Source organism: Pollicipes pollicipes, unplaced genomic scaffold (assembly GCF_011947565.3).
Source record: "Pollicipes pollicipes isolate AB1234 unplaced genomic scaffold, Ppol_2.1 Scaffold_4881;HRSCAF=5763_pilon_pilon_pilon, whole genome shotgun sequence".
In the NCBI taxonomy this organism is placed as follows: Eukaryota; Metazoa; Arthropoda; class Thecostraca; order Pollicipedomorpha; family Pollicipedidae; genus Pollicipes; species Pollicipes pollicipes.
Window position 1 is genome coordinate 1420355 of NW_023596576.1, and position 26077 is coordinate 1446431.

The 26077-nt window shown below is 49.8% G+C and overlaps 2 protein-coding genes across 2 annotated transcripts; one reads left to right on the plus strand and one right to left on the minus strand.

Moving 5' to 3' along the window:
- Positions 1-541: 541 nt before the first annotated feature.
- On the plus strand, positions 542-19880 carry LOC119101733 (LIM homeobox transcription factor 1-beta.1; the record flags this gene model as incomplete). The annotated part of the gene is made up of 7 exons (XM_037225152.1): positions 542-707; positions 7228-7417; positions 13980-14221; positions 14625-14761; positions 18125-18305; positions 18871-18933; positions 19825-19880. Coding segments are annotated over exons 1-7 (918 nt in total), but the record flags the coding sequence as incomplete, so codon positions are not given.
- Positions 19881-22213: 2333 nt separating this feature from the next.
- On the minus strand, positions 22214-25319 carry LOC119101425 (5'-AMP-activated protein kinase subunit beta-1). Its single transcript, XM_037224762.1, has 3 exons — positions 25200-25319; positions 23692-23796; positions 22214-23297 (listed from the first exon to the last, which is right to left on the minus strand). Exons 2-3 carry the CDS (start codon positions 23784-23786, stop codon positions 22493-22495), a joined length of 900 nt encoding a protein of 299 aa, XP_037080657.1. The 5' UTR covers positions 23787-23796; positions 25200-25319; the 3' UTR covers positions 22214-22492.
- Positions 25320-26077: the final 758 nt, after the last annotated feature.

Here is a 26077-nt window from a genome sequence, read left to right on the forward strand (position 1 = left end):
AAGCGAGAGAGAGGACTGAATTCCTCCCTTGAGCCACTCCCTCATTACTTGTTTGCTGTCGACATTTGTTTTCGGCCGATCCTTTTACATTTCTGGTCAATAGAAATACGCTTACTCTGCCTGAAGTGCCAATGAATATTCAGAATACACTCGATTATCCTCATCATTCATACTACAATTTCCACACTCGGCGAGGTTTCGAACATAGCCATTCATCAAATCCAAAACAACTAAAACAAAAACGCACGAGCTGGCGAAATTCTGGATCAAGCCATGCCAACTGGCGGCCGGAGCGGCTCTCTCCTGCTCCGTCACTGTTCGCCGGCAGACGTGCGTTTTGTCATGCTGTCGGCGCCGTGACGCCAACCACCGGACAGGAGGCGCCCGCTGACGTCGCGGTCGATACGTCCCAGCAGCCAATCAGCGGCCGCCCTGGCCAGGCTCCGCCCACTGCGCCGGCCGCTGGGCGGGGCGCACGCACCGGGACCAATGGCGCCCGCGGCCCTCCAGGACCCCATTCAGTCAAGCGGACGACCCGGGCGCCTCTGGAAGTGTGGCATCGGGTCGTTGTTGCGTGGCGACTGGCCGGTGTGCGCGCTCGGCTCGTTCTCGGTGTCGGCGTGGCTCGGGTCGGAGAGCGGCGCTAGGGCGGTCCGCCATGGTCCAGGAGGCGCTGGAGGCCCTGCGGATGGCGACGGCGACTCACAGTGAGTACTGACCGGATGACGCGGCTGGGAACCGGGGGCAGATGCGTCCCACGCGTCCAATGGAACGGCATTGCCGGTGTTCCCGTATAGGGGTTCGCTGTGAGGTGTGAGGTGCAGCCAGGGGCAGATCCGGCATCAGATCTTGAGTGGGACAACCATTGCGTTAGGCCTTGCGTCTTTACGGATATGTTCAGTGTCTTTCTGGATATTGAATATGTGCAGGCATTGCCGTAGCATTGTCCTTCCCCCCCCCCCCCCCCCCCATCCCCACCCACCCATTATCCTAGTCCTTTTTTAAAGCGAGAAGGGCAGCAGTTCGTTCAATACTGCTTTGAAAACTCCAGTTTTCACCGCTTCTCTCGATTAGTTTCATGAGGTTTTGCTTATGAGCAAAAAAATCAAGTTCGGTGCCCCAGCTTTCTTACTCCAGGCCTAAAGAAGCAAGATTGAATTGCGAAGGTCCATGACCTCATCACCTGCTGCCCCCCCCCCCCTTCCCCTCCCCTCCGCCGGTTGTGCCGGGTCTCTATGATAACCAGGTTGTTGACAGGTCCTTCAGGGGGGGGGGGGGGCAGGGCCGGAGAGATTATCTGCTCGTTGGCCACTCCCATCAATTAATGAATTTCTAGTCTTCATTGGCAAAGGAGCCGCGTGCAAGAGGAGGAGCACTTGCCCTCACCAGATTGCGAGAACACTGCATGGTTGTTGGCTAGCCTGTCATCGTAAAGCAAGAGCAAAGCAGTGGCCCACCAGTTTCCAAACTTTTTATATACATCCCAAGCCACAAGCTCTCTAAAATAAAAAATAACGACAAAACAAGTCTCAGGTTCTGAACATGACAATCAAGACAGGCATGATCTTCGTTAATCCAGAGCAGAAGGACTCAACTGAAAACCGATTTTTGGTAGTGTTCTAATTAGCTAGGCCCACTGAAAGTCACATGATGTTGATTTTGCAGTCCATGTCTTTGAAAGTCACAAACTTTACCACGTCGCCTACATGGTCTTAACACATAACACCCGTCCTTAACCTTCAGCTGCGTGATCTAAACACATTGAATCCATCCTTAACACACCGACAAATTGTGGCTACTATAATTTCTTGGGGTTAAGTGTTCGCACAAAGAAGGGTGTGGTGTCTTGTCGTGACTCCTCGCCCTCAGCCTGTGCTCAGTATCGCTGTGCCCCAGAGTTCGCTGAAGCCGGCCCAGTATGCTATTCTGATACTGCAGCACGCAGCGCAGCCAGCAGTAAAGGTGTTCGATGCCTCTTCTTACCAATGTTTGGGCAAAATATCCATTTAAATAGAATATGATAGACAGACGTGTAACCACTGAGGTAATGATTCTGTCTTCGCCCTATCGTGCATTTACCCTTTCACTGACCGCGTTGAGAGCGCGAGGAGGCTATGCTTGGCTCAAGCAAGTGTCACTTGTGTTTAGAAAATTAAGGCGAGCAGCTTGCGTTGCCAGCAGAGGAGACCGCAACTCCGCTGACCAGCAACTCCGCTGACCGTGTCTGATTCCTCGTGTTGTTGATCTTTGTCCTGATGCACGGGTCCCGCGACCCCCGAAGGCTTTTCGCCAATATTCACTTAGCAAGGGGTATAGTCGTGCCCATATTTCCAGTAGCCTCTGGAGCATTCATTGCTCATGTTTTGACTTAAGAACGTAACTCTAACCCTTCTGTTTTTCTAAGATGTTTATTTTGGGAGTACTGCACGGCAGTCTTCTAGCGTCAAGCACGGTGGTGGGCAACCGATGCATTCGCCGATCAGGGGGGCCGATACCAAACTTGGATCTACGAAGCACCCATCCTCAATGTTTTGGTCAAAACACACAAAAGTATATGCGTCTGTACTCCAAATTATAGAAGCGAGACCTTCGTAGAAGCTTCACGTCGCCACATTGCATTGCTGCGTAAACAGTAAAGCGCAAACCTGGGCTTGCCCGATCTTCTGGAAGAATTCAGCTTTGACTTGGCCTAGCGGGATTAATAGTTATCGACCTGGTAACACGAAACCAATCGCAAGATCTTGCTGAGCCCAATTCACTGTTTGTTTTTGTTCTGCGAGGCTCAGGCCTTATTAGTTTGGAAATGGTAGGGGTCATATCGATTGCTCCATCCGTTTGCGTTATAATGAACGGCGGATCCGGGCGAGAGTTAACTGATTGCTTCGGGCAGAGTTCGAGGCAAGCGTTGAATCAGTCTCACACCGAACACGAGTCTGGTAATAACGAAGGGAATTGAACCATGAGTGAGATAGGGGCAAAGGAACTTCCAAAACAGCTGGAAGCAGGGGCTACTCTTCTATCTATCATTACCGTGAAGCCTCTTCTTCTTATTCAATCTTCCGAAAGCTGGAGAAAACTTTCCCCTACCCCCTGCTCCTACGTCTATGCAAAACCGATCGGCCTGGCCTCTAAGTCCGACTAACGTGCCTCACAAAGGCCTTCGTTCCTTTCCACCATTCATAGCATCAGCACGCAGTTTCAAGAAACAAGAAACACAGTCTTCATACAAGTGTGACGTTTCAAGGCATTTAAATACAGGCTGTTTACCTGCAATATCGACGTCCCTTAAAATGTAGCCCTCATCATTTCAATTGCTCATGGAGCGTAAAATATTTGTATTAGGAGGAGCTTCCACAACACGGACGAGAACGACACAGACTCACCACGCAGCATCGGGAGGGCGCGAAGCCAACACCGTTTGAAGGGAAGAGGGTGGACAGTCGTACTGGCAAACTGGGCAGGCGATGCGTGCGGCCGGCCGTGCGCGGACGAGCGCAAACTGCGCACCCGACCATGCTTGGGGCGTGTTTAGGGGTTAATGTTACACCTTGGCAACCAGGATGCATAAAGAGGCAAGCTTTACGGCGTAGGCGAATGTGCCTCTACGCTATCCGACCTCAACAATGTCTGACCAATGGGTTTGCCCGTGGTCAGACGGGTAGCGGTCGATGTTGTCATCTCCGAACATGGTCTCTCATGAAGCACGTGGTGGCTTATGGGAGAGAGACTGGCACATTTAAACTGCGGTGGCACCTAGTCAGGTTCACTGTTATCGGTATTTAACCAACATATTCACGTTTTGTGTGCTCCTTTCATAACAGCCGTTATAGCCGTGAAACTTCCCGAATTTATTAATATCGTGGACTGGAATAGCGAGACGTGGCCGAACCCAGAATTTTCAGATGGTATGATTCATGGTCTAGCTCGCTAACACTATGTCAGTGAACACATGCGATTCAAACATTCATGAAGACAAATTTTTGAATGCCCTGATCATGGGGATCGTCCGTATGGCTTCCCATTGGTGACCCTCTCTGTCAGCTTGGGTTTTGGGGCTACCTATGTGATGGTAACTGATACTTTCCATGTGTATCGACTCATCGGCTGTGCATTGATGTTCGTGTTTTGCATTGTCATGCCATGAAAAAGCGACGAAACTTGTGGCCTTCTGGGACTGGTGTGCTGCGCTTTCCAGAAGCTAGTAGTTTTACAGTCGCTAACGGTGACGTTGAGCGCTTCTCAGCAGCTCACTCAGCAGCTCGCTTCGTCAAAGTTGCACTCTATCAGTTAAAGGACAATTGCACCTTAACTGCTTGCTATAGCTGTCGGTTTCCTGCAATATTGATATTTAAAAAGAACAGCGAAGTGACGCCTCATTCAACGCAATACAAGTGAAATTTTCTTATCGCATTAAGCTACCCAACATTAGTTGAAACCGGGCCCAGATTTCGAGGATCCAGAATCGCAGCAGCACGAAATACACACCGTTTGACGACACAACGACAAGTTTCGTCGTTTATCAGGAAAAGGTGACATTGGCCAGCACTGGTAAGACTAAGTTAAAGTCTCTGGTTTTCAAGCCGGTCTCCAAGACCACATACGGCGGCCCCGCCTGGACCGAGGTGGTTCGGGAGATGAAAGTCACACAGGCGTGCTGCCCGATGTCCCGGCGGCTATTAACCAACCGCAATCGGGGTGCATTGCTTGTTTGTCGACCTATCAGCCGAAATGGTGAGCTTCGCCAAACCCACAGCGAATTAGCTTGAGATGAGACAATTTGGGAAAGACTGCGCACGCTATACCAATGAACATCATTCTATTCAACTGCCACGAAAGATGGACTTACAAATGCATTGATGGCACGCTAACGTGTAAACATAACGTAGACATATGCATAACCTTTTTTACCTCAGGTGTTGGTAGCGTCTACATAAGCTGTGTCTGTACAGCCCTATGTGTCCTGCGCCGCACACTATGCATTACTGGATTGTGACACGCATAGGAGTGTATCTGCTTCACCCATAATATGACGGTATGTCCAGTCCAACTCCACCACATACACTGATCCCTTCATATTAATCTTCGGAGTCTTCATTCATCTTTATCGCCTGAGTTATTTTTCTTCCGCTGCATGCGTCTATTGAGCACCTATTGGAATCATTGTCACGTATCGGCTTAATCCGACAGCCGATTCGTTAAGAGTTCTTAGCGAAATACGTGCATAATGGCAAATAAAGTGCAGAATATGACAATATGCTGTATCTGGAAAGGAAAACCCACACAAATGTAGGCACAAGGCACAGCAATGACGTGCTTTGAATCCACCTTTACCCCTCCCCCGGCCCCAAGAAAAAATCGTGATAACAGATTTGCAGCCAGGAGCGTAGTTTCGCAAAATAGATCGATGTGGGGGGGGGGGGCTAGAAAGTAAAATGACTATACCTGCCCTTAAAATCCCGAAAAGGGTGTTCTCCCCGGATTTGACCTGCTGTCTTCTTAAAATTGGGATGCTGCCCACCTCCCCTGTCCAGATAAAAAGAAACCTACACCGCTGCCAGTGGCGTCTCTGCAGTACTACCAGACAGACAGCAGCCGACCAGGATCCAGTGACTTATTACCACTGTGCTGCAAGGCCACTGCCCGGTTTAAATCCTGCTGCACCTCCCAGTGCCGTGACTGAGGGCTGTGTTTTTGGCTCGGCCCGTCCCACTGAGTTGATCCGCGACAGCAAATGGCTTGTGAGCAAGTGGAAGATTGGCCGCTGCATACACCTGTGTTCTTTCAACTGGGCCTTCTCCTGTGACGCAGGCCGACTAGGATCCAGTGATGCACGCAGGCCGCTGTCCCGAATGTCTGCTGTGAAGCCCTCTGTCCCGGATGTCTGATGTGAAGGCTGCTCTCCCGGATGTGTGTTGTAAAGGCTGCTCTCCCGGATGTCAGTTGTGAAGGCTGCTCTCCCGGATGCCTGATGTGAAGGCTGCTCCTTCGGATGTGTGTTGTAAAGGCTGCTCTCCCAGATGTCTGCTGTAAAGGCTGCTCTCCCGGATGTCCGTTGTGAAGGCTGCTCTCCCGGATGCCTGATGTGAAGGCTGCTCTCCCGGATGTGTGTTGTAAAGGCTGCTCTCCCGGATGTCCGTTGTGAAGGCTGCTGTCCCGGATGTCGGTTGTGAAGGCTGCTCTCTCGGATGTTCGTTGTGAAGGCTGCTCTCCCAGATGTGTGTTGTAAAGGCTGCTGTAGGCACAGGCTGCACAAAGGCTGTCCGTTGTGAAGGCTGCTCTCCCGGATGTCTGCTGTGAAGGCTGCTGTCCGGGATGTCTGCTGTGAAGGCTGTGCTGCCTGATGTGTTTTGGTCCGTTGACAAGACTGGCAGCTTCGAATGGAATCCGCCAGAGATGTGTTTGCAATTATGTGTCTATGGAATTACGGTGTGCTGCTCCAAGCTTCCCGTGGGATCCGGGGCCACATGTTTGAGCCGGCCAATGCTGCTGTGCCAGCGCCTCATTGTTTTCCCGCGCATGCTTTCCAGCCACGTTCAATCCCATTTCAGCCGTCGTCTGGTCTTAGCCCAGTTTTAGCTTATGGTGCCGGAATATGTTTCAATGCTTATAGGTACGAATAATACACACTTTCGTGGGTACCACTGTTACACGTTTTTGTGGGTACAAATGTTACGCGTATCACAATATTTTCGTGCTGTAGCCCACTGAAGCCAAATATCGACACAAGGTAACATGGATTGATGAAAAATGGGTGTTAACTAGAGCCCAGCTTTTTTCCACTGGTGGACAAGACAAAGCTGGGGATACGTAAGGTTACTCACATTGCTTTAAGCGTCGCTTAAAGTCGCTTCCGTTTCCTCGCCGCTCGTCCAAAAGCTTGATATTTATGTCAAGCCTCCAAACGAGTAAGGAAGTTATGTACGCCCTGCCAATGCAATCAGTTCTCACATCGGCATCAGCAAAGACCATTTCAAGGCATACGGTGCGATTGAAAATCTGCGGAGTGTTGGTGGTGAGCTGGCGAGACCTGATAAAGGAAATCTGCCAATTTCTGCTGCTACTCTCCTCCGTCCTACGGAGAAACCATCTTTGACGCGCCCCTCCGACGTTCGGCGACGTCTCCTCTACTGACAACGCTCAGCATGTCCCGCATGGTGCGGCCGTGACTTCGTGGGCGGGTGTGTCAGCCCTCTGACAACCCTCCCCCTCCCCCCCCCCCCCCCCCAGGTGATGTCAAGTGCGAGCAGCTCGAGTGCTGCGCCGGCTGTAGCCTCAAGATCACGGATCGTTTCCTGCTGCGCATGATGGACGCCTCGTGGCACGAGGAGTGCCTCGTCTGCTCCGTCTGCCGCGTACGGCTCACCCAGTCCTGCTTCACCAAGGACAACAAGGTCTTCTGCAAGTACGACTATGAGAGGTACGGGCTGCCCGCCGGCGTCTCGCTGGGCTACAATGACAGGCCCAGCTATAAGCGATCATTTGAAACGAACTAAACTGGTTGCACAAATGTGCTAAACATGACCTTGAGCGACTTCGCAAGTTAGGGATTCGAATGCGCTTTTATGGGAAGTCTACGTTTACATGATCATGATGAGAGAAACGTTGTCCTTGTTTGAAGTCGGTAGAAAGCTCGATGAAAAAAGTGCAATGCATCATTATTGTGCGGTGTGGGTTGTTGTAGGTTGTTGCCCAAGTAGACCATTTCCATCGCGCCAAAAAAATGTGGCGGTGGTAGTGACATTCAAGGCCGATATTTTGCAGGCCTCGAGTGTTTACAATTTTGCTCCCCTGAGTATTTGTGAGTGCGATGCCTCTTCAAAAATTCTCAATCCGTAGAAAGATAGTAATTGTCTGTATATCGATTGACTCGAGACGTAGATAATAGCTGTTGACAATTGGCGCGTGCAATGACTGCAGAATAAAGTTGTAGTCAAGGAAAATCACCTCAGGTCTCCATCGTCAATTGCAAAATTTTAAACGCTATTCGGCCGTTTTCAGTGTTCGTTATGATGCATTTGGAGATTTGCTTACATGAACGAGGTACAACAGTTGTTCGGCACATCAACAATGCATGTACATGTGCTCAAAAGCGTTTGACAGGGAAAGCGTGTTTAGATCCACGCAATTGACACCTTGATAGATGTATTGTGCGATATATGCGATATATATAATATATATATATATATATATATATGAGGTGATGACGGCGCTGACGGTCTGACGGTCTGGCCCTGAAGCTGAGGGTACCCATCACTAAATACATTCCTACCTATCTGGTTATTTAGTGTCGGTATGCAACACTGCTCATTGTAAGATATCACTCATCGAACTCAATTGGTCACATTGTTTGCAGTTGTAATAGAGATACCAGATGTGTATGTGCTGGTCACGGGTCGTGCTCACCGAATCAGAATGCGTTAGGAAACTGTCATTTGAGCGAGATCAGGTGGCGAATATGTGTGGGCGCCAAGTCCAAACACCTCGGATGTTGCAGAAAAGTATAATATCGACACAATTCTGGGGAAAAAAATTATGCAATCGTCTGACTCGCGAGGGACACTCGCAGAGATGCTTCATAGTCTGAAAAATAATTGCATAATGTGCATTTATTCACACAAGCAGTAAGATAATTACGCCGAGGCTTCCGCTATTTTCCCTTTCGGCTCTTCAGTATTCCGTCCCAAGGGTATACAAATAATATTTTATCCGATGGTTCCATGGAATCAAATACCAAGTGGGCGGATGCAAAATGACGACTTGGCATATGTCGACGACACGGCCGTGTTCCGGAGAAAATGTTCACGGCTCTTTCGGTGTGCCTGACAACAAAAGATGGGCCTGCTCCCATCGTTTGTCTAGCCGCTTCAAAGCTCCTCCAAACTAATCTGATCGTTCCCGTGGCTCATCCAACCGCCTCATAGCTCATCAAAGCTCGCCTCCAACTTCCTCCATCCTCATCGAAGTGAAAGGCGGTTTTCGTAGGAGTTTGGCGAAGGCTGTGCTACACATTAGTGGCACAGTTCATTTGTATAACTCTCATGCTCTTTTTGCTGTCACATAAGATAAGTATAGGACGGTTATGCGGATTGGTGACGGTATAAATAATTTCAAAGCATCTCTACATGTTTTAGCTAGTTATTTTATTAATGTATACACGCATTGGTATCCATTATGCTTACATAACTACCATTGACCATCATTATTTATACTTTTAGACTTGTATCTAGAAAGGTGGTTTTACATTTAATTTGTATTTGAACAGCTGCTTTTAATTGTGCTGACTTTGAACGCATCTTTTCAGTAGCATCCATGTTCATTGTTATTCGCCGTCAGTTTGGAAAAATTGTTGCGTGAGCAGCGCGCAGACTGCTGCTGCCACCCCCAAAACATTGTTTCCGTGGCAGCAGTTTGAACGCAGATTCAAGAGCCCCTGCGCCCTCCTCCAAGCTAACCTTGTCTTCTATTATCATTGTTTTTCGTGGTTTTTCATGGTTCATTTTTTCGTAAATCATGATATACCTGTGATGTTTTTTTTGCGCACAACGGTAAGCGAAAGTGTCAGATTGCTAAGGATAACACTAAATTCAGCTCATGTCCGCCCCTCAAAGATCCTCCCGCTTCGGTTGCGGTGCCGATCGTGATATCAGCCTGCTAGCAAAACAACTTTGGAGGTTATGGTCTACTGAAAACGCTTTTCCACTATGATCAGTCTGCTACATTGAAAAACGTGATTCCGTCAGCATTTCCTCTGATATGCGAGACTAAAATGTTGATACTGCTACACTTTTGATTCAGCTACCTCTTAACGCTTTGATCAAAAGTCCTGCTATAGCTCTTGGTACGCATGTCATCGCCAGCGTGGCGTGTTGCACCTGGAATGATATAACCCTCTCCCATATGACCCCTGTCAAATTCAAAACTTTGAAGCTTGCGTTTAGCTACTATTGTAGTAATGACTATATAAACTATTGCAGCGTCTTAGGAGCGAATGCCTGAGAAACTTGGCACGAGCGAGAAACGTTCAGCGTTAGTTTCTCGGTTCTGTTGCTGAAAACCATCGACCTCAAATTGAATAGTAGGCACAGGTTAAACCTAAGTATTGAACAATATTGTGATATGTTATCATCACACCCTTTCCTACCTTCTAAACTCAACTCCATTTCCGTTCTGAATGTGATTTTTAACTGTTTTGCAAGGAACAATGGTCAGAGGTCTCATGGTATGCTGAAAGAGGGTCAAAAGCAGACTGTTATTACGGGACAATAATTTAAGAATCCGTGAATGAATCAGCGAGTGACTTAGGAAAAATAACTTACCTGTACGATCATTTAGCGCAGTTTTTCAAGGGGTTGTTTACTGTTGATCACTGCATCAGAGCTGACCATTTCATTACCTGCCGTCGATGTTTTGAAATGTTCCCCATTCGCCGCCTTGGGATCCGACGTGTTGAATTCATCTCTGGTTGACGCATATCAGGAACAGAAATGGCTCACTTTTGTAAAGTGTTTCACCATGCTTGGGCTGCTTCTTGGCACGCAACGTTTAGTCTTGCCTATTGTTAGCCTCTGAATGGATCGCGAGTTGAACAAACAGCTCTTTTCTGCACATCACTCTCTTGTGGTGATGGAGAACATGACGCTGGTCCAAAAGTTAGACCCAGTGTAGATGATTCGACAACACTAGTCCTCAGACAGCCGTGAACATCTCTAAGTGCATCCGCGATGTCTCGGCGCGTCCGCAATTTCTTCACGCAGCAAGGAAGCTTTCAGTTTGCTTGCCTGCCTCTGGATCCGTTAGTATGTCGTGTCGGCATAGACGAGCTGGAAAGCTATGAACTTATGACACAGTTCCCCTGTTTGCAGTTGATGAGAAAAAAACAAGCGTTTTCTGACAGTGACAAAGACGGGCTAAATTTGAGAAAAAGTTTTGAGAAAAAAAAGAGTTCAGTTGCGCCTGTTTTTAGCAAGAAGTTCAGAGCCTAAGAGTACGAATTAGGTCATTTCTTGGAATATGTTACAAGCATTTTTGTAATATTGCGTTTTCACAACTTGATGCATGGTTGAGCTAGTACTTCCCTGCTTATGTGTTATGCTGGATAAAGGTCGGCTATTTTCATCCAAAGATCCACTGGTAACTGACAAAATAAAGACACTATTGAATGAGACATAATTGAATGAAACTCTGTAATCTTTTACAGCTTGCTTCAAAAAAGGCTTTTCGTTTATTACGATTCTTTAGATTGTGGCCATGCATGTTGTGTAAAACAATAAGCTTCTTGATGAGCATTTTACAAAAGAAACATATCTGTTCCTGGCTGGTCACTCATGGTCCCACGTCGTTCCCCGCCACAAGAGGCGTCCAAATGGTTATTGCCGTACCACGGTGGTGTGTCCCGCTTGATTTGCATCTTGATTGTGTGTGCTTGATTTGCTTGATTGTGTGTGTAACATCTGTTTTTATGAATGTGATAGAAAGACACAGTAAATAGGACTCAATGCAATGGGATAAAGAGAACAGCATTCCGACATCTTGTACGGCGTGGGACGGCCTTACGACCACTGGTCGACAGCATAGTTCATGTCCGAACAAAAGTTAAGTACAAAGATCTCTTGGCCTGCTCCGCGGTCGGCGCCTGAAGCAGGGACCGCGGAGCGAGACACACATTCAGAATGTTGGGCGAAAATATAAATTCATGGAGTGGAGCCTTGAGCTTGTACCACGGTTACATAATCTTGTTATTTCTATGTAATTTACTATAATACGAACAAACATTATGTAACGGACTTGCAGTTGTTTTAGCATGATAGCCCCTTCTGGCTGTGGCATAGCCAAGAGGGCATGGCCCCCCGAGAGGTAGCCTCCCTGGGGCCAAAGGTCTCCGTGCTTTTAGCCTACTGAAGACATCCGCAAGGTTTCTAAGACGTTAAACATGGATTCTCAAAACATGAAGATGGAATTCAGAGCCTTAAAAAGTATTTTGAATTCAAGAGCAGGCTCCCTATAGCGATAAAGTCGGCCCCCTGAACCGGAAATCCCTTGAAGGCTTCGATTTGGCTCCCTGTCGGGCGAAATTATGGCTTCGCCGATACCTTAGGGACACTCCTTCTATCGCCTGTTCAATAGCTGTTTTTTAAGACATTATCCATTTCTCACGGTTGATGTTCTAATGGGAACTTTGCACCGGAAGTGCAGAGGAATACTTACGAAAGTAAGTGTTCCTTTGGAAGTAAGTGGAAGTGTTGTAGAGTACGAGACGGACATATTTCGTTTGGATGAATGCGATTCAAATCAGGCGGCATCCAGATCGAATACAAATCCGAAATTTGATTTCAAGGTTGATCCCATCATAGAAAGTGTTTTGCTGGAGCGAAAACAAATATTAAGGATTTTTCCTCGCAACAAATGTTTCAAAAACATTGCATTCAACGCAGCCTGATTTTGGACGACTGGATCTAGCGGTGCGTTATGGAAATCCATCATCCCATAGCATACCAAGGCTCAGTATGCTGAGAACAGTGAAACCCCTCTTAATACACCTGACCTACGACACATGTGATCATCGGGCGCCTGACCGCGACATGTCATTGGCATGAGCTCCACAAAGGCATCATCTGCTTGCGATCATGATGGTTTCCAAATTTTATAGAAGGCGAGAAAGCTTCTTAAACTGAAGTACTGAACATTTGACAGCATCTTGTGTTCAGTTTTCCCAAGCCATTAAAAAAAGTGAGCTGCGCAGAGTCCCATTCCCATTAGGGGGGCCAAGAAAGATCAGAATTAAGGGGGCCAACTTCAATCGAATGACCTGGTCAGTAAATGAATTCCCAATGGTTTACGTTTTCGGTGCCTGGGTGAAGTATGGCATAGTCCGTGTTTGGTAAGGGTGGCCAGAGCGTTGCACAGTTTTGAAGATGAAACTAAGCCACTGGCCAAGCAGAGCTAGGCTTGATTTTTCGATGATTCATGGAGGGTTGGAAAACATGAAGCTCGGCCATTTAGGTGGTCAGGGGACTGCTATAATTTTATGTTCAGTGCTTTATGGGAATCGACTCGGGCTTGGTAAGTCGGATGGAGAACTGTTAGAGCTACTACAGATATGCAGTGTTGACGTATCGTAGAGAAATGGGGAGGGCAGAAGGAACAACTTCGCCTTTGGTCTAAGTAACGGAGAATTGTGCGTTTTCCCGCAATATTCTGAAACAACCATTCCAGAAGGTCGCAAAGGGACCTTCTGATTACAGCTTAGGACACCACCGCATTGGAACAATTTACCGAAACGTAAGTTCCCTCTAAAGGCACCTTTAAAGGAGCGGTGCGAGAGATCGGGAAAGCTTCAAAGCCGTATACTCTATCCTAAATTGGAAAACGTCGCCACTGCTTACAAAGCCAGAGCTGGGTCACCATGACGGAAATGAAAGCGAAATTCAGCCGGTATGATGTTACACGCTCCTGTTACATGTTCCGTGGGAAATATTCAATGGCCCCCACACATTTAAATCACACGGATGCGTGCGAGCAAACGGTGGGTCGAATGCAAGCGAACACAGCAGAGTTTTCTGACCTGTTGGCGTGACGTAAGGCGTGCACTGTTGTTACTCGACGGATGGTGGCCACAAGCCCACATCGACGCTTATCTGACAGCTGCACGATATGAGTGCCAGTTCGCAATGACAAATGGCCCAATGATTGTTCACACTCTGACAGAGTATTGGGTCTCCGTGAAGATATGTGATGAAAAGATGATGCGGAAAAAGATCCAGTTTAGACCCTCCCCATACACGACTTTGTCACGTGTCAGTACACCATTTAGTAGGCAAGCTTCCGACTGGTTTCATCATCACTGGTTTTAACATTCACAACTGAGAAAAGTTTATCTGTGTGTTCTCATACTCGATAAGCCGTGCCAACACCGCGAACCTGATCGATTTCTTCGCCTGACACGGCTGTACCTGACACTGACCGTCGCCGCCGCCCGACAGACTGTATCTGGTCAAGTGCTCCGGCTGTGGCGAACGGGCGCTGCCGCACGATCTGGTGATGCGCGCACAGACTCAGGTCTACCACATGCAGTGCTTCGTCTGCGTCGTTTGCTGCCAACTGCTGCAGAAGGGCGACCAGTTCGTACTGCGCCAGGGCCAGCTACTCTGCCGCGCCGACTACGAGAAGGAGATGTTCATGCTGCAGCAGACGCAGGGAGACTTCTGGGACACCGGTATTCCAGGTGCGCTGAACCGACGTCTGTCCTGCAGTGTGCCCGTTTTCGGCCTATGCTCCGTCAAGGAGTCCAAGATTGTCCGTTTGAAAAAAGTCCGCCAAAAGCTTTAATATTGAGGCAAGTGCGCCTTTGTCGCAGGTTTCTAACGCTGCGATTCCTGTCGTTGGTAAAACGGTGATGAAACCAAAGCATGGCTTGCAGTCCACATCGAAAATAGGCTTTGTGGTACGTCATGAGGTACGCACATCGCAGCTATCGAGTTCCCCACATCCGCTCCGGCCCCGACCCGCTGCTCTCCTCGACCCCCTGTGTCATCCGATGCTACCACACTGACTACAGGGCACGGACGTCCGCATCGCCTCGCCGTGTGCCCGTGCCCCTGCTGACGGCAGCCGGCCGCCTGCCGCAGGTCTGGAGCTGGGGGACGAGCCGGGCCGGCCGAGGGACGGCCGCCGCGGCCCTAAGCGGCCGCGCACCATCCTCACCTCGGCGCAGCGACGCCAGTTCAAGGCCTCGTTCGAGATCAGCCCCAAGCCCTGCAGGAAGGTGCGGTCCGACGGCGCGTGGTCGGTGCCGAGCGGGCCGGCAGGGATGGCAGGTCGGGCTGCGAGCGGACCGGCGGGGATGACGGGTCGGGCTGCGAGCAGACCGGCGGGGATGACGGGTCGGGCTGCGAGCAGACCGGCGGGGATGACGGGTCAGGCTGCGAACAGAACGGCGGGGATGACGGGTCAGGCTGTGGATAGACTGGCGTGGATGACGGGTCGGGCTGCGAGCAGACCGGCGGGGGTGGTGGGTCAGGCTGCGAGCAGACCGGCGGGGATGGCGGGTCAGGCTGCGAGTAGACCGGCGGGGATGGCGGGTCAGGCTGCGGAGACTCGGGGCTCGTTAATGTGACGAGTTTGGAGCGGCGGATGCACGTGTTCCGTGATGAGGTCTACTTTTGGCTATTTGGTTGCAAATCTTCTCGTTAGCACTCAGATGATGAAACAGCTTGCATATTGGCCCGGTTGTGATGATAATGATTGGGCTCTCCATCTCATCGACTGCTAGGATCATCATCAGATGGCAAGTCTTTATGAGGCCCTATGTGGGATGCGGGGGTGGCGCGGCAGGGGCCCCGCACTCAGGGCCGACAAGTCCGGAACCAAGCGTCTGGGAATCCAGAGGTACGGGGTTCGAAACCCCGCGGTGCCCGCCCTTCCTGCCAGGGTAAGAGGCATGCGACGCCATACAGCTTCAGCAGCTGAGTGCGTCGTAAAGCCCCAATCACACACACACACGGAACCGAGCGTCCTAATCACTACATTACCACCGCCCCCAGGCACGGATCTGACGGTTGTTTTCAAAAGCTGCTGTATTATCTTTATCGGGTCATCCACTGAAATTCGTAATTTTCGTGGACATGAATAGGCGCATAGTTTGCGTTTGACCTGTGTGTGTTAGAGTAAATACAGCTTTGCCTGGTCATTTTGGATGAGGAGATAAACATTACGAGAATGTATTCATTAAATGCACTCGCGATGAAATTATTTGCGAGGAATACTTTATGTTAAAACCATAAAACCATTTGTTCAACAACACACTGCTCAGCATGGAAATTTTTCGACGTTTATCCGGGCTATTGCGTCGTTGGAATCAAATCCTAATCCGTTCAAACATCGGCAAAGCGGCGCGTCAACGTAAATTGTCTCCTGACCGAAGGCGGTCTGAATTTTGTTCGATCCGAACCAGGGGCAGTGTCATGGGACAAGAGACATTCCACTTGGCTGTGGGACCGGCGGATGTTAATCCCCAGGCTTTGCGCGCGAGTTTGGAAAAGATGGAGCAGCGTCACCGTCTTTCACATTCACGAAAACCGAGGGTGCTGAAACCGAAGAAAAACTCATAGTTCAGCCCCAACTAGGGACATAGATTCCTAAAATGAGTTAAGTGGAGGGGGCTGGATAAACAAAATGATGCAAACCACCAACAAAATTACCTCAACAAACAAGCTTCTCCTCGACTTCTGGTCCACTTTTTCCAAATTTGGTACTGCAACCCAAGTTGGGGGAGGGGAGAGGGTAGGGATGGAGTCCTCCTGCCATGCAACTGAATGGCAAACTACACTCTTGGTTCTAACTATGTGGTTTTGTGTCTGTGTCTGAACAGTGACCAGCACCAGACCTTTCTAACCGGGGTGGTTGAATCATTCTGCTGCATCAGGCGTCTTAAGTTATTTAGCACAGGACTCGGGGCCGTGGGGCTAGGGGTTATGGCACTGCAACGGGGATAGTCATAGGTGAGCCGCCTCCTCGTGAACGTTAATCTTCATCTCTATGATTATGCACATAAATAATGCACCAAAAAAGGATCAATTTCATCACTTCTCAGAAGTTGCTGCTAATTGGTCATCGCGCCTTTGGAATCATGCAACAGCCTTACAGGCACTGCATGACAACTTTCAGTCAAAGTTCTGTAAGCTCATGCCAAGTTCTGGCCCCTTGATCCGTGCGGAGATAGGCCGGTAATTTATATTACATTCACCATTACCGTCCACAGGCCGGGGTGACCAACCTTCCTCCTACCTGCGGCTATGTTGCATCAGGTGTCTGTTTTCCCTGCGGATGAAAAATAAGGTTTTATCATTAATCGCGACGAACTGCCAAAAAGAATACATCTGGCTGATACGAAACAACAGGTCAGCCACCGTTTCCTACCGATGGTCAAAAACGTAATATCCTAAGGACGCTGTGTGCTGGGAGAAAAATGTGAATTTAAAAGTGTCATGAACTTCGCTTGACTACCAGTTACTTGGAATCGATGTTGACGCTGCCTGTGGAGACAATGTATGACCGATCTCCACCTCAAGAGATTGGCCCAGGGGGTGACGTTGAGTCTTTTGATAGATGATAGATAGATAGATAGACAGAGTTGATAAATGATGCATGCTGTCATTCAATGAACGGAGAAGTTAGCAGCAGTTTTCTTAGCACCAGCGTTCTCTTTACGCTGTAATTATTCTGTGAAGTTTTGTCACAGTAATAAATTTTGGGCCCATTGGGAAATGAGTACCTTCTGGCGGCACTTCTATTTTAGCACCCTTTTGGCCCCCAGCGCTACGGCCCAAAACAAAGAGCAGCAATGCAAATGCGTCGGCTGTTTGGGACGCTTGCTTGGAAAAAGCTGTTCCATGCACTCCTAATGTTCTGTCCATCTTGTCGAAAATAAATTTGAACGTTTTTTGATGGCACAGTCCTCCTACACTGTGAGCGCAAACACTGGAAGCGATCACAAAACCTCCACAATGGTCTACGCTTCTCGCAATACTTTTGTAACAGTCACCAGGGACGGAGGTCAATAAAATTACTCCGTTTCAACACTACAACAACCAGGCTTATGCATGCTCATGACCGGTCAATATTGGAGCGTTGCACTTTGCGAAGTAGCGAGCAAATGCTCTATCAGTGGAGTTCTTTGTGTCCTAATTTTTTATGAACGATGGACATTCTTAAAACATCGGAAGGACCCTTTGATGGGCTCTGGCTCCATTCGCCCATATTTTGGTTCAATCTTTATAACGTCCACATCCGCTATACCCTCGCTCGTCCCATGCTAGAAAGGCACATGCCTTGGTGTTAGTGATTAGCAAGGCGTATGTGAGGAAAAGTCGTAATTCTATATGAAATTTCTAGGGTCTTGAAGGCAAATGCAGGAAAAACTCGCTGGACAGTCACAATTAAATGCACCTTATCTGGAGGCATGCGTGCATAGCTGATTTTCAACTTAAGAGATAACCTTGCTTCAACTAAAATATGGCCATTTCGTCCTTCCCCCAATTTTAAAACCCGAAAAGCGGATTTTCGTGTCAGCGGATCGACCTGAAGCCGGACGCATTAGTCGCGTAACAACCGCTGTCTCGCCTTCTAGATTCGCGAGGCGCTGGCCAAGGAGACAGGGCTGTCGGTGCGCGTAGTGCAAGTGTGGTTCCAGAACCAGAGGGCCAAGATGAAGAAGCTGCAGCGGCGTGCCAAGCAGCAGCAGGACGGCCAGGACAAGGAAAAGACCGACAAGAAGGACGGCGACGGCGATAAAAAGGCGGATACTGACTGTGAGTCCTCCACCCTTCCGCGCGGCTGGCCAGACGTCTGTGAGTCCTCTACCCTTCCGCGCGGCAGGCCAGACGTCTGTGAGTCCTCCATCCTTCCGCGCGGCTGGCCAGACGTCTGTGAGTCCTCCACCCTTCCGCGCGGCTGGCCAGACGTCTGTGAGTCCTCCACCCTTCCGCGCTGCTGGCCAGACGTCTGCCCTCGCGACACAGCTAAAATTCATTGAAATACGACGATGGGGTCTCGAGGACGACGTGTTTCTTGCTCGGGAGCTCTGAGAACAGCCGGTCTTGACGCTGTGAGAGCATCACATGGACTTCTATCGCATGAATGTTTAGCTGATTCTTTGCTATCGTTGCCAGCCCGACATTCACGACATTTTTATGAGTCATAAACAAAAAGGTATAAAATGGACGCATCCTCTTAAGTTTTAACACAGTGTGCCAGCGCTGATTAATGCCTAGTCCCATGGTTGTCAGCCACGCAGCATGACCATCCAGCACATCCATGTAGTAGTCGACGCCTCTGCAGGGGTTTCTGCGCTTCATAGTTGCACACGTGTTCCAGATGCTGCCGACAGTCCGTACGGCTCCGGAACGCCCAGCGTTGGTCACCCTTACTCGCCGGACGGTGAGAACATTGGACCTTGTCGACAACGCGTTTACAAAAATGTCCCGTTTTTGATAACGCTAACTCAATATTATTATCAATATTTACCTCAAGATTTTTACCTTAGTAAGCTGAAAATTTTCCGACTTCTTAATACCTGACATTGAATTGATGTCGATACAGCACAACTTAAAGACTTTATTGAAGTCATGAAAACGACTTAACGCTCTCACGCAGCCAAACCCAATCACAGTTGCAGCCCCGACAACGGTGGCCACCTATGCAGGATGGCTGTGAACTCAGACCTGCCGGAGAGAGACCCTAGCGGCTTCTGTCCAGTGACAGTTGGTTCATATCTAGCGCTGTATGTGTCACAACCGTGCCACTGTGACTCGCTGAGAATCGTTCGGCCAAACCCGGTGTGCAATCCGAGACAGGCGCCTCATCGAGCGTCACGCACTATCCCTGTCTCTGCCACATCGAGCGTCACGCACTGTCCCTATCTCTGCCATATCGAGTGTCACACACTGTCCCTGTCCCTGCCACATCGAGCGTCACACGCTGTCCCTGGCTCTGCCACATCGAGCGTCACACGCTGTCCCTGGCTCTGCCACATTGAGTGCCATACACCGTTCCCGTCTCTGCCACATCGAGCGTCACTTGCTTTCACTGTCTCTGTCACATCGAGCGTCACACACTGGCCCTGTCTCTATCACATAGAGCGTCATGCACTGGCCCTATCTTTGCCACATCGAGTGTGACGCACTGTCCCTGTCTCTGTCACATCAAGCGTCCCTGTCTCTGCCACATCGATTGTCACCCACTGTCATTGTCTCTGACACATCGAGTGTCACCCACTGTCCCTGTCTCTGCCGCATCGAGCGTCACACGCTGTCCCTGCCTCTGCCACAGCCCAGTCCAACGAGAGCTTCTGTGGTTCGGATGACGTCAGCCTCGAGGACACGGCCCTCCTTCGAGAACATGGACGACAGCCATGCCGACCCCAACCTGTGAGTGGACGCTGGCGGCCGCGCCCAGCTCAGGGTGTGCTAAGGGTGCGCAAGCTTTGCGACAGTGCCTGTGGCTAAAACGATTTTTATTCACTTTAGGAAAGAGTCACTTTCGTGGTTGACTATCTCATCGTAAACTAGCAGTTTTACATGAGTCAGCAACTCGTGTAACTTGACGACTTTACTTTACGACTAACAACTTTACGCAGCCAGCTTGAGTGCAAGTCATCAGAACCTAACTGCGCTTGCGAATTGCTGGCTGATACTTGTTCTCAGCCATGTGTTCGCTCTGCACTTTGAACGTTTTACGATTTTGGATCGGAAGCGTATTGGATCAGTTTTGCGACCGTAATAAATATGCCTCTTTGTTTCACAGAATGCAGACGTCTTCTGCACCACAACCACTAGACGTGATGCAGAACTACGGAAGCATAAACCCCATAGACAAGCTGTACCTGATGCAAAACTCGTATTTCACCGACCACTGAGCGCACCGGTCTAGCCTATTCCTGCTGGCAGTTCACGAGTTTATATATAGGTGGCGCTGCTGTACAACGGCTCGAGCCGCAGTCACAACGGAGCCAATTCGATGGAAGCTGGTCATTCTTAAAGGTGATGACAGTGATTGTGATGACGGTGTTACTTGGGAGGTGAGTTCTCTGCCCTTGTCCTGCAGGCAAGACAGGACGTGCATTTGTGACCCGATGATCTAGCACTCGGCGATGGACGCTCCGCCCCGACGCTCAAAAAGGCCCCGAGTGCGCCCGCGGCCAATCACGCAGCCGTTCAGCTTGTGTATGGAGGGTATCTTCCGGAGATTAGCTGTGCGGCGAATGTAATGTAACCATCACATACCCAGTGCTAAAGAAACTACTCTGAGTTGGGGTGTGACCCCCATTTACGCGGCAAGTTGCATGTGACATCGTAAGCCTCAGTGCACTAAGCGTATTTTTTCAACCAAATGTCTGCATCGTCCAGCATATGGTCGGCGACCGTAGGCATGGAATGCCACGGCGTAAATGTTTCCACCACAAGACGAGCACGTGATCGTGTATAGACCGCTTTGTGCGCGCACCGCACCCACTTACGTGGCTCATCTCGTGATGTTCCCGACGTGAAGTGGACTCGGGAGTAACAGGAGACCGACATTCCACTGCGTCCGGCCGCGGCTCACGCAAGACGGGAGCTGTCATCACCACTGGCGCGGTGTGGTGTAATCCACTTCCAGCAGCAGCACACCCCACGTGCAATCCCCTTCTCCCCCGCCGGTGGGCCCCGATCGCGCCCCGCTGTACAGATTGTGTGTACTTCAGTGGGTGTGAGTTCGCCACGAACGACGTGGACTGTCAACCTTTTGCATCCAGAATACAAAAAATGACGGCACGGGTGCTCGCTCCATATTGATGGCGGACTGCAACAAGCGGGGTACTGACCAGTTCATGTGAAGCGATCCTACCCACCACTGACGCTAGCACAGCCAGAGCGTGCTCCTCAGCGTGTGCGCCGTTGCCGGCGACGAGCTCGAAACAGCACGACAGCAACTGCGCTGTGACAGCAGGAAACAAGAATGGCCAAATGTGACGAGAGACATGCATCAAGTTGCCCCGCCACGCCGCGTCACGTTTGGCAGTAATATTGCGCCCGCAGGACTTCCAACCCGGCGATCAGGCTTCTCCGCGCCGCTGGAATTGCTCATGCCGACCACCCACCTCATTCCTCGCCGCAATGCTCCAAGTGGCACAGCATTAAGTATATTTCAAAATGTTTAAAACACACATCAACACACGCACACTACACGCTGCCGACGGTACGCACAGCGCGGATAAAACACGGCGCGTCTGACCCGAACACGTCCAGCCTTTGTGGGTCACGTCCCGACGGACACGGAAGACAGACTGGCAGCCAGCACACGCAGCGAGCAGTGCCGTCCCGGCGCGCCATGAGGGGTACAATGCCGCTGCTAGATCTGGCGCTACGTGCGCGCACCCGTCCTCGAGCTTTGGCGCCGCTCTCGGTCTCGGGTCGGAGCACGCATGGCACGTGACTACACTACACGACGTATTATGTTCCGGCTGCAGCTTCGGGTGAAGCACATGTGCGCAGGCGCTGACATAAGCGCGGCTGCATGTTACAAGCCCACGTTGGAATGTTAGAGAATCGTTCCACAGCTGCAGAAATACACGATTTCGAGCTCGATCAGACGCACAGTGTAAAAAGCACAACCGGGGCCGGACAAACAGCCTCAGAACTCAATGAGAAAGAGACCCTGCGCGCCCATTTCATCCAATACAGTATACACCAAAAACATCAGCTTCTCCACCAGCCACCATTAAGTTGCATAAAACACGATCAGCTACACATGATATGGGCGTTAGTCTTCGCACACGTCACCCGTCGATCGGCCCGACGACAGAGGAACAGCCAGCACCACCAGCCGGAAGAGGGGGCGCCAACAGCCGCTACCCATGCCGGTCGGGCCGCGTCGCTCCGGCGGACCCTAAGGGCGGGCCGCAGGGCGTCGACCGAGCGACCCGCCCCGCCCGCCGCGGCCGGAGCCGCCGCCGCCCGTCCTAGATGGGCTTGTACAGCAGCGTGGTGACGTACTTCTTACGATAGCGGTGCGTGGCGCTGAGCACCATCACGCCGTCCTTAATGCTCAGCGCGTACAGATGGTTGAGCATGACGTGGTTGGGCGCAGGCAGCAACGTGGGCTCGCACGAGCTGGGCGTGTCCTTGTTGAGGATCACCTCCAACAGGTGCGGCGGCAGTGCCGGCGGCTGCGTCGGCTGCGCCGGCATCCACGGCTTGGGCTGCGGCAGCTCCTGGGAGTAGCAGCCGGGCGGCGAGCCGGACAGCTCGTGGCCAGCTGGCACCGTGTCCATGTTGAGCGCGTCGCAGGCCCTGAAGTCGTCGACGCGCACCGTGATGTAGTTGTTCTTGTCGCCGGACGGCGTGTCGACGGTGGGCTCGCTGGTGTCCACCACCCACTCGCCGTCGATGCGGAACTTGTACTCGTGTTGGCCCTCGGGCAGGTTGACGATGCTCATGTGCTCCGAGTCTAGGTGGCTCTCGCTGCGCGCCATCGGAATCGGCTTCCAGCCGGTGAAGCTGCCACACAGCTGCACGTCGCGGCCACCCTTGCGCCACTGGATGACGACGGGCAGACGGCGCGCGGCCGCCTGGCCGCCGTCGGCCGACGGCTCGGGGCTGGCTCGTGGTACGCCGATCGGCACCGAGCGCTGCGCGCTTAGCGGCGCGTGCTGCGCAGACGGCGGCGCCGTGCCTTCCACGCCGCTGGCGCGCCGCCCGCCAGACGGCAGCACCAGCGGCGACTCCTCCTGCGCCGACGAGTGGCGCCGTCGGTCGTGGTCGAAGCTGCCCCACAGAGCACCATTAGCAGGGGAGGTGGGACCGACCAGCCGAGGAGCACGCCGTCGGGGGCGGGTTTGACAATGTGCTACACTTGGGATGCACCACAGGTAAACAGATGCACTACCTGGATACACTACCCTGTCCTGGCATGCATAGCCTTTAGAATTCAAGGGTTTTTGACTGATGATTAGTAGTATGCCCAAGACCAGTCCTGCATAAAATAATTGGCTCCATTCATTGTGCATTTACTGAGTCTCACCATCACCACACAAATCACAAGAGTGGTCAGGAAATTAAGTTACTGCTCAGTGACAGAAATACCTTTAAAAATACCAACCCTGCATTGCATGACACAACATATGCATGGGAGATGGATGCTGGAGCAGGCTGTGCTCACACAAATGGTGAGTCGCTGAAGCGGCCCACAGGTGATGCTGAGCCACCAGGTGAGTCGCTGGAGCGGTGACGCTCCCTGTTCTGTGCATTGCCCATCTTGACTGACCTGAAGTGTAAGTAAGCAGCAAAGATATCAGACATGCATTCTGATGTTGCATCCAGAGCAGGAAAGCAAACAGAATTTCATACAATTATGGCATAAAATCATATCTAATGACAATTTGCAACGATACAAAACATTGCCTGTCAATGCACCACTAGACAGCATTCCACAACTTCATCCAATAGGATGCCTAGCTTACAAATACAAAGACATGATAAAAGATTACTGGATCTCTGGCAACATCTGTAGGCAATTGTTAGTGCAAATCTTTTTGACTCCAGAGCTAGAACTGTGCAGCCCATTTGTCAGGCCTAAGGCGCTTGAGCTAAAGATTACCTTGCTTAGACCAGAAAATTATAAATTATTCCAGAATGCCAAAGTTGACAAAATGACTCTGAATTTGATAACCATTTACAAATGAGTACACATTTTTAGTTAGATTTGATCTGATCTGCCCCAGATATGCTGGGGCCAGTTCACTTTCAGCTTGATGGAATGGTTGGAATGGAATTGGCACCCGGAGATGTCCAACCACAAGTACTCAATTCCCATACCTAAGCCACAGTTAAGATGCTGCAGACTTACAAAAGGTGTGCTGTGATGTCTGAGCCACTGACTTGTGTAACATGCAGGATGGCCAAGCAAAGGGGGCTGAAATTTCAATCTTTCCAATAGTTGTATTTCTTGGTGGGTTTATCCCAGCTGATTCTGGCCACCAGGCACCTTTGTTTTTGTTCACATCATTCAAGCATCACAAAAAAATACAGATCAAGAACCCCAGTGCCAGCCTGCATAAAACTCTATATACTATGTCACATGCCTACAATATATCAAAGCACTGAACTAAATCCATATCATTTTGGCATGGAGCAGAAAAATCTATTTGGCATGGAGAGGAAAATCTATTCAGAGCAAATTTTTCCCACAATTCCCATGCAGCATCATGGTATGAGACTTGGGCTTTGGGCTTGAGACTTGGGCTTTGGAGTGTACCAACTATGTTGGTCATATGGTGCCCATAATGTGCAGGCACTTGAATTATAGTAATTATTCTGACTCAATGAAATTATATCCCACTCAATGATAAGAAGCACTTTAAGTGATCATCAGGAAACCCTGTATCAGGGAAAAACACCATTTCGGGGGCCATGCTGCCAACTGCCACATTTATATGCAAAGATAAATATCTCACCGCACTCCTCTTCACTTGACACAGGCAAGTAAATAATGAGGGGCCAAGTGCAACTATTCTTGCAAAATCCTGAAAATTTGAACCAAGTTCCTGCAAAATCCCCAGTCCTTAGTGTAAAGGTGCGGAGCACAGACCGTTGGTCATCCAAAGCGTCCCTGATTTGACGTCTATCATGGACAAGGAACACATCATTGACCGCCTAAAATCAACTTACCTCCCCGGTACAATGACAGGAAAATACCGAAGACGCGCAGGGCACCTCCCCCAACTTTCACAGCTCGTTTGGGTATGACCCAAGCGCAACACAATGCGTCACCTCGCCGACTCTCCAGCGGCTCCAACCCCCTAATTACTTCCAGCTGCGACGCAATACAACATGTCCTAGAGAATATTTAGTACCAATTCTGCTCAAGAGGGGACAGGTGCTTAGTAGTGATTGGTACAACATGCCAGAGGTTAGCATGCAGTGATACTGAGCAGCGCAGTGCGGGTTAGTTCCAAGGCTCAGCCAGGGGCGTATCCAAGATTTCATCAAGGGGGGGGGGGGGCAGACAAAATAGTGCGGCCCCTAGAGTTTGAGGCCCGCTCCAAAACATGACCTTGCATTTCGGTCATCACATTTTAAGGACAAATGGGTTGCGTAACAATACACGCATGTGTATAGATATAGATATAGATATAGATATAGATATAGATATAAATATAGATAGATAGATGATAGATAGATATAGATAGATAGATAGATAGATAAGATAGATAGATATAGATATAGATTATAGATATAGATATAAGGATTTATATATAGATATATATATATATATATATATATATATATATATATATATATATTAGATATATATATATATATATATTGCCTAGCCTAACCTAACCTAACCTAACCTAACCTTGGAGCTTTCGCTATATATATATATAATATATATATATATATATATATATATATATATATATATATAATATATATATGTGTGTGTGTGTGTGGTGTGTGTGGTGTGTGTGTGTGTGGTGTGTGTGTGTGTGGTGTGTGTGTGAGTGTGTGTGCGTGTACATATATTTATAGATGTACACACATAT